The 8841-nt window shown below is 36.3% G+C and overlaps 1 protein-coding gene across 4 annotated transcripts in view; it reads right to left on the bottom strand.

The window, feature by feature from the left end:
- thada (THADA armadillo repeat containing) overlaps positions 1-8841 on the bottom strand; it is a 169693-nt gene that overhangs the window by 115543 nt on the left and 45309 nt on the right. For all 4 annotated transcript variants that reach the window (XM_039653361.2, XM_089117242.1, XM_089117243.1 and 1 more), the window contains exons 25-26: positions 6484-6606; positions 2395-2486 (exon numbers count right to left, since the gene is read on the bottom strand). In XM_039653361.2, coding sequence (XP_039509295.2) covers positions 2395-2486; positions 6484-6606 — 215 coding nt within the window. The remainder of the gene's footprint in view (positions 1-2394; positions 2487-6483; positions 6607-8841) is intronic.

Genomic DNA, 8841 nt, shown 5'->3' with positions numbered 1-8841 from the left:
GCTAAATCTTTATTACAGTATATGTGCTTGTCACCTGAGTAAAGCTGAAGCTCATGTTTCAAGTGATGTTTTTAGTCAAATTATCGTGAGGTCTACCCAACTTTAAAAACGAAAACAACTGAACTATCACATAAATTTACCATAATGTATTTTCTGAGATTAGAGGCTGAAGTCTTGTAAGCCAAAATCACTGCAGAAACAAAGTTTCTATAAAACGCACGCTGTCTCCTTTCCTTCCTTTGTATAAGAACAACTCCTCCATGTGGGGTCATGGGCACTCGTCATCTGGTATTTCTTCGGAATATTCAATGAATTCAGCGTCTCGAACGGCAAAGTTCTTTGATAACATTAAAATACACACTGAAGGACGTGTGAGGACGAATAGCTCTCCAGAAACCGGGATATTTTCCTTGTCCAAATACAAGGGTTTTTATTGGCCCGCCCACGATCAGTTATTTCCGTTGGATACCAAAATGCTGGTCAAAGATTTGAATAATTGTTAAATTCAAATTTTACAAGTACTTTGTAATTAATGGGATTTTTAAAGTAGTGAAGTACATTACTTAACTTAATTTGTACTCAAGTACAAGGAAAATTACTTAAAAATGTACTCATAAAAGTACAAGTACACAAAAAAACTACTTAATTACAGTAATCTGAGAAGTTGTAATTCGTTACTTCCACCTCTGTCCAATGGTCGCCTTGCATCAAGTCTTAAAACAATATTTGATTACAATGTAATAACCGGCTTTTTCATCTGAAACGAATTTTTGGTTGATGTCTCTCTTTTCAACCTTTCCTCTACAACAACCTGGCTTCTTTCTGCAATGCTACAGCCACTTTGGAAGGATAAAATGAAGTCCTGACTTCACATTGTTTCTCATTTGAAAATAAGTCAAATTACATGAGTACAATGGGTTGCAGAGCACAAACTGAAGCTTTTTTTTGCAGGGACAGTGAAGGTATTAAGTCACAGATGACAGGACAGACTGTAAAAAAAAAGACTGTACACTGTAAAAAATACATCGTATATTTTGTCAGACACTATTTTGAAGGTTAACTGAACTATTTCATGTGGACAAAGTTGTCAATACAAAAAAAAGTTAACTTTTAGGCCATTTAGTATGAGCAACTTAAATATTAAACAGCAAGAACTTGACAATTGACAACTGACTTTGGCGATGTCAATTTTGGTAAAGAAGGTCAAACTAACAGTCTTCTGAGCATGTTCAGTTTGATCACTGATCAACCATAATCCATTGAACTTGAATCATTTGTTTAGTCAAAGTATGGTGACTTATGAGTAGGGTTGGGTATCGAGAATCGAGTATCGATTGGAACCGAGACTAACTTTTCGTTTTTCCCGGAATCGTTCAAAAGTAAAAATTTCGATTCCTAGTTTCGATATTCACAGTCCGCCGAGCGGAAGAAGAAACCGCTGAACACCAATGAAGAAGTGTCTACTGGAAGTGTTGGCATAACCACGCAAGTCGAACATGAGTACCTTACGTCGGCGATCCAAAGTGTGGCTTCACTTTTCTAAAAATAACGAAATCTCGGCAAAATGCAAAATTTGTGACAAAAGGAGTGTTTTTACAGAAGGAGTATTTCCTTCAGAAAGGCCGTTGGTTAGCAAGGTTAGCTAAACTTTTTTGACCCTGCCTCTTAAAAGAATCGGAATCGAGAATCGTTAGGAACCGGAATCGAAACAAGGAATCGGAATCAGAATCGTTCAAATTCAAACGATACCCAACCCTACTTATGAGCACTTCTTTTTTTTTTTTTTGTGTGTGTGTTTGTATACAGTATGTGTGATGCTCTGTCTCTGTTTTTAGGGTGACTGTGTAACATTCTGTCCAGGGTCTACGGATGAAAAATAGCCTCTTGGGCTAATTCTGGCACGTTTACACTTGCTTATGCATTGACCCTGTAAATAAATAAAGAATAAATAAAGAATAAAGAATGTAAATTTGTATTATTCAAAATTCATTATTTTCAATTCAAATGAAAATGTGTCTTTTGTTTTCACCATTAGGATGATTAGTGTTCCCTATATTAAGTTCTACACACATGTTTTGGTGCAGAGAGGGAACTATGACCATCAGAGTTTGTGCAACTAATTGTTCAGTGGAAAGGTCTGCCAAAAATAAGAACATCTCACATTAATAATGTATAATATTACTCCTCATTTTGATTAATAATAATTTTAAATTAAAAAAAAATGACTGTACTTTCATTCACAAGCATACATTATGAATCATAGACATTATTTTATTATGTTTACTGAAACACAGACCAGGTTGAGTGAACCTGAACTGGTTGCTAAAAAGTTTTAGAATGTTCTAATTATCTAAGTGTAGTTGTGAATGGTACATAAAACAACTGAAGTTCCACCTGTTCTTTTTGGAGTGCTCATCTTTTCCCTTCTTCACCCCGAATATCCTTGTAATCAGTGTGCTAAACAGGAGAGTCGAGGAGTTCCTCACCTAGAAAGAGGACAGGATGGAGAAACTCATGTCAGAGCAAACCTTCCTTCCATGTAGATTTATCATTTGACCTTTGACAAATTAGTGCTTAAAATCTTAATTATGTGGTGCTGATTGATATCTACAGCCAGTTTTCTAAGGTCTATGCAATGAGTTATTAGTCTGAAACAATTATATAGTCTAATGTCTTTGATCATCTTTTTTTAAGCAAAAAAAAAAAAAAAGATTAATACTGGACAGACTTTATTCCTTATTGTTTCATATTTTACTTGTGAAGTAGTTTCTTAAATAAGAGGTTTAAACTGATACCAAAAAATGCAAACTCTCATCATTTACTGTGAAGTATAGTTTTTAAGGTGCAGTCACGTTATCACTGTTTAGGAAATAGCTTGATAAAAAAAAGAATATTTGGTTTTAAACATTTAAAAAAAAAGGTTAATTTACCCAAGAATATGACATTCTGAAGTCATTTACACACCTTTATGTTGTTCCAAATCTAACTTTTTTTTTCTTTTCTTTGGCACATATATTAAAATTATTCTGAAAAATGCCTCAGTGTTTTTTTATGGTCATACAATGGAAGTCAATGAGCTTCAATGTTGTTTGGCTTCCAAAGTTCTTTAATTATCTTCTGTATTCACAGAAGAGATAAATACATACAGTTTTGGAACAATATGACGGTGAGAAAATGATGATTGAATTTTCATTTTTGAGTGAACTATCCATTTAAATGGACCTAAGGGGATTAATACATGAGATGTATTTGACATGAGAGAATAGTGAGTCAGAACACATGATGATGGCCCTCGAGACGATTACAGTGCAAAAATTGGTCTTGGAGCTCAAGGGTGTAAAAGAAAAACAAAGCCAATGGCACGCAGACATAGGAGTTATAACTTAACATAAGAAGCCAGATTTGCAGGGTCTGATGACATCTTGATTTCTAAGAACACTAAAAGGCCGTCAAATCACAATCTTATGTGGACAAAGTAATGCTGTACACACCAAACTTCAAACCTCAGTATTACCAGCTCATAACTTTGATCACAATTTTATGTCAGCTTAAGAAACATTGCTCACAGACTACAAGAAAACTGTGTGTTCTCTGTGTCTGACTGCTGCATTGTGGGAAGGATTAAGCTTACTGTACTCTCCACAGTAAAGCCTGCTGACTTGAGCTCTGCCATTAAGAGAGAAAACGGTTACAGAAGCAGATCTTTTGACATCCTGAGAGTATGTGGAATAAATGGGAGGAGAAAAAAAGGACTCGAAAGGAATGAACTGATAAGAAAATGAAGTGAGGAGAGATGTATGAAAGAGAGGTAAAGGCAGATAGACAGGTATGAGGGAGGAGAGCACAGGAATGTGACCTAGAGTTGTCGCCACCATGACCTGTAGGAGCCGTGTCGCCCATGTGGAGGTGATCAAAGCAAGCAATCCAGGGCAACCGGCCAGGACCACCGCACAGCTGTGTGTGTGTGTGTGTGTGTGTGTGTGACTGCACGTACTGCTCCTGTCCCTTGTGTTCTCCTTCACTTTAATTATTAACCTGTCAGTGTCTCAGCAAATTCTATGGTCTGACAGGGTAGTGTACGTGAGAACAAATGAGTGTGAGAAAGGTAAAAGAGCGACTCTATATACCTAGTGTATAACTACATACACAATATTCTCTTTATAAAGAAATTATATACCATAAGCCCCCCTTCTCATAAAAAAGTGAAATATATTTAGTGCATGCAATGCATGTGTATGTATGTGCATCTGGATGGTTAAAGTTAAACTAATTATATTACATTACATTAGATACAAAGTATCAAACCAAATGGCAACTGAAAACAAATTACTTTTTAAACTGGTTCAGAGGGAGTACGCTACATTTTGGTTAGTTATCATCACAGAAACAGATAAGGTTATAATATATTTGATGTGGTACTGATTTACCATATGCATAAACCATGTTATTTACATGATACTTTAAAAAGTAGCTTTGGATTAAAGGGATCCTTCATTATGATTTTTTTTTTTTTTAACTTTAGATATGTAATGTTGCTGTTTGAGCAACATTAGTATAAACTATAAACAGTTTATTGAGTATTTAACAACATCTGAAAAGTTACGACACAGTTCAATGCAAAGGGAGATATTTTCTTTTACAGAAATCTATTTTTAAGGACTAAAACAAACAGCAGGTAGGAACAACAATGAGCTTCTTACCAGGTTGGTGACATCACAAACCCTAAAGTTCAGTATCCCAAACCGAGCACAACAAGTAGTAGGTAAATAACAGACTTGAGCTAACATTGGATCGAGCAACTAAGCGATAAACATGCCTTTGAAGACTGTAGAATGTTCGCAGTGCCAGGTTGTGGAGAAACAGAGTAGCTGCATTGGATTTGCAGAGACCCTGAAATTTAAAAACGATGCTGTGCCTACTATATTAGATAGGACCAATCGGCGCAAAACATTTAAGTAAAGAAGTTTTTACTGAGTCACTATTGTTTTGTTACAGATCGTTTGATATAAAGATTATGCGTACATGTCTAACCAAAATCACCAGTGACCAGTGATTTCTGGTATGTAATGATTCATGTAGGCCTACAGTCAGATGTTTTTGTCTCAAAATCATTTATTGTCAGTAACTGCACATTGTTTCTCTTAGCAGGATGCAAATAATCTGTTATTTAACCTGAAATCAAATTATATATAGAAAGCGATCAAGGATGTAGTAAAAGTCTCGCAGCAGAAACGCCCCTTCAGAGCATTCAAATCAGAGGCTAATATCAGGGCAGGACCATTTAATTTCTAAATTATGACCACGCATTTTTGTGGTAAAAAACATTAACAATATAAGTGAACCCCAGGAAACATTATAAAATAATGCAGTTCATGACTAACCAAAAATGTCCAAAATAAACATGGAACTTCTTTTTTGTTAGTGAAGGAAGAGACATAGACAGGATGATTAATTGTCGATAATACATTTAATCGATAAAACTTATCAATCGTGCGTGCTGCTCAACCGTGAAACATGCAAGCGAGCGTGCCGGTGTAGTGAAGTGTTGAGTCCCGCTGAATGACACACACTGGAGTTGTTTGGGACTATTTTACACCTTCATCATGACTAAGTTTGCAGCCTTTTGTTTTGAGCAAATGTAAGTTGTAATAGTTTATTTTGTGTATGCCTATCTATATCTGATTTATCTCATATTGGATGCATTTAGTTAAGAATTGACATGATCTTTAGCGCGCTCAGCTCAAACCACAATGCATGACTAATAATGACTACTGGGAATACGGTCATATTACACAAGATTATAAAGAGAACAATATAGTAATAAAACGTGAATTGTTTGGGTTTAGATGCCATGTTGCGTTGTTCCAGGAAGAGCGCGTCCACCAAAACATGAGTCATTCTGAATGGCACGCAACTAAGTTTACTTATGCATTCACGTTATTTTGTGCAGATATAATTTTGTAATATTATGTTTATTTAGTATATATCTGATTAATATCAAATAGGATGTGTTACTTTATTTTTTTAAATAAACGAAGAAAAAAAACAACAAAAAAAACAAAGTGCTCAACGGTTATTCATTCAGCGCGCGCCACTCAAGCAGAATGCACGACTAATAATAACGATGGTTAATTTGGGACTGTCATATTACATAGCATGAGAACACTATTTTATTAAATGGTTGTGAATTCATTGACAAGCACGTATCGGTCACCAACGCTGCATTGTATTTGTCGTTTTATTTATATATTAAATAATTCATTTAATTTATCAATTATCAAAATGTATTAATTTGGTGAGGAATTATAGCTTTTTGAGCAGCATTTGCATACTGTAATGCTGTTTGCCATTAATGCTAACGATAAATCGATTAATTGATCGTAAATTTAAACGACGATCGATCATGGGAATTTGTGAAAATTGACATCCCTAGACAGAACATGAGAAAAGGGATTATTATTATTATTATTATTATACACTCACGGCCCACACAGGAGAAGTGAAACCTAGGATAGCAGCTTGCATGCCCTCTGACACAAACGGCACAATGTTCTCCCCCAGACGTGTATCTCGATACAAAGCCCTCAGGATGTTCAGAGCATGGACCTGTATGTGCATAAAAACAAATAAAAAAAAAAGTCCCATTAAACATGTCTGATCCAATTCATAGTTTCCTCAGAGTAAAGGTCCTTTCTGGATGAGATTTTAACACACAAATAATTTGCGCGATTGTTTTATTTTTTGATCAGCTGTTGTATAATGAGTCCTTCCACACTGAACGCGAATGTGCTGCGGCGAAAAAAACGACTTTTATTTTTTTCGCTTCGATGTCGATTTTTTTTTTTACTTTTGAGGCGAAAGAAAAGGCTTCAGCCAATCATATACTGTACAAGGAAACAAACGTGACCGCAGCAATAGCGGATCTTCTGATTGCTTGTGTGTCGAGTCGTCTGTGAATGAAAATCTGAAACAAGGACTGGAGGAACGTTGTGCTCATTCATTCGTATAGAGCCCAACCGGGTGTTTACAAGGCTTTTCAGTCTATTTGAGCTTCAATCCGTTTACTAAAAGTGTTTGTTTGATTGCATATAGACGAATCCGACGAGCGTTCTGTGTAGGCTGCCATCTTGTGGCGACGCCATTACTGAGCTGTTACACAGGCATAGACATATGCACCGGTATGTAAACAAACCTCGGTGATAACGCGAACTCACCCTCGATGACAGCTACAGCCAGGCAGAATGACTTGTTGGGTTGATCTGTGACTGCAGTGGCCTCCAGTCACAGATGAAGGTACAAACGATCTTACAGATTAACGTTATTTATGAAAATAGCTTGGCAAGCTAGCTAGGCTAACGTTTGCTAACGAGGAAACTATAAAAAAGATCTGTCCATTTGGCAACAATAAATAAATAAATAAATGAAATCAAATAAACAAATTCATGTTTTTCATTTGTGTCCATTATTTATCTCATTTTCACATTGCAACAGGCAAGGGTAAGGTAACGTTACAGCTAGAAAGTATACATAATATCGACCATTTAGTGTTTTTAAACCATGGAAAGAGGTCAATAGAACAGCAGGAGAAAAAGGTCACATAACGTTACATTTAGCTCAAGAAAGCCATTTAATGACCATAGCATGTTAATTGAATAGAAAAAATAGCAAGAGAGGAGATTTTGCTGATCACTATATCACATATTTATTATATATTTTTTTTACTTATGTCATTAAATAATTGTTATTATACGCGAATGTCCACGTCTTGTACTCGCCCAGGAAATCTGTAAACCGTACAGCAACAGACAGGGGCAGTCGACCCGGGGTATTCACAGTGTTTTCTCTTCAAAATTGAAATTTTACTGCCACCATTGAAACAATTTATAACGGAAACTGTTTACCCACTCGACATTATACAAGGGATGAGGTTGTAACGTTAGTGACAGTCGTAAATCGCGGGCTGTTTATTCCAGTGGACGCAAGTTGCAACTAAAACAATAGGAGGCAATGGCGCAACGCTACCCAGCAACAGCTCAGTAATGGCGCCCCGCTTACTTCCGGTAGTTTCGCCGGATTCGTCTATACACAGGAAATTTTATCATATCATTATAAACTGATGAATTTGTTGACTAAATGCTGCATTAGTAGAGAAAGAACCGCACAACAGTATGTTTGTTTGCCTTCGAGAGTGGCTGAGAGGACGCACATTAGTAGGTACCTCAATATACCTCAAGCGGTTAAAACACTGACACAAAAATACACCTAAGTCCGACCCGAATGTTTAATGTCACAAATTGTTACCATCTATTTGCATTAGTTTATATCCAGCTTGTCACTTTGATGCATTCATTATGCAGCGACGTCGCATATAAGCTAGAGACGTATGATAGCAAACTGATATGTTCATACAGCCGAGTCGACAAAAACAAATGAATCAGAGAAGCATTCGATTTCGGTTCTTTTTTCACCATCACTTTAATACATATTTATTTTTATTAAATATTCATTAAGTTCTATAAAATACAGGGCTCCAGACTGCGACCAAATAGTCACATTTTGAGAGTGTGCGACTGGTAAATTTGACGCGTCAATGAATCCGTGACAAGAATAGCGCGATTAAACGTCTGTGGGAACATGAGAGACGGAGTGAGACGGAAACAAATATCACAAACTGATGTGCGTCTGAGCAATAAGCGATCTATCTACACGTTACCTAGCAGCGAATACAAACAAAATGAAAGTGGAACTAAAATACGCAACTCATATAGGCTATGCTTCACGGACCGTTGGCATTTTTATTTGGTTGGACCAATAATAGACAGAGCCCCCCGAACCACCGAC

Source organism: Pimephales promelas, chromosome 11 (assembly GCF_988280905.1).
Source record: "Pimephales promelas chromosome 11, fPimPro1.hap1.1, whole genome shotgun sequence".
Lineage (NCBI taxonomy): Eukaryota > Metazoa > Chordata > Actinopteri > Cypriniformes > Leuciscidae > Pimephales > Pimephales promelas.
Note: the sequence above shows the minus strand (reverse complement) of the source record. Positions and strands in the feature narration are given on the sequence as shown.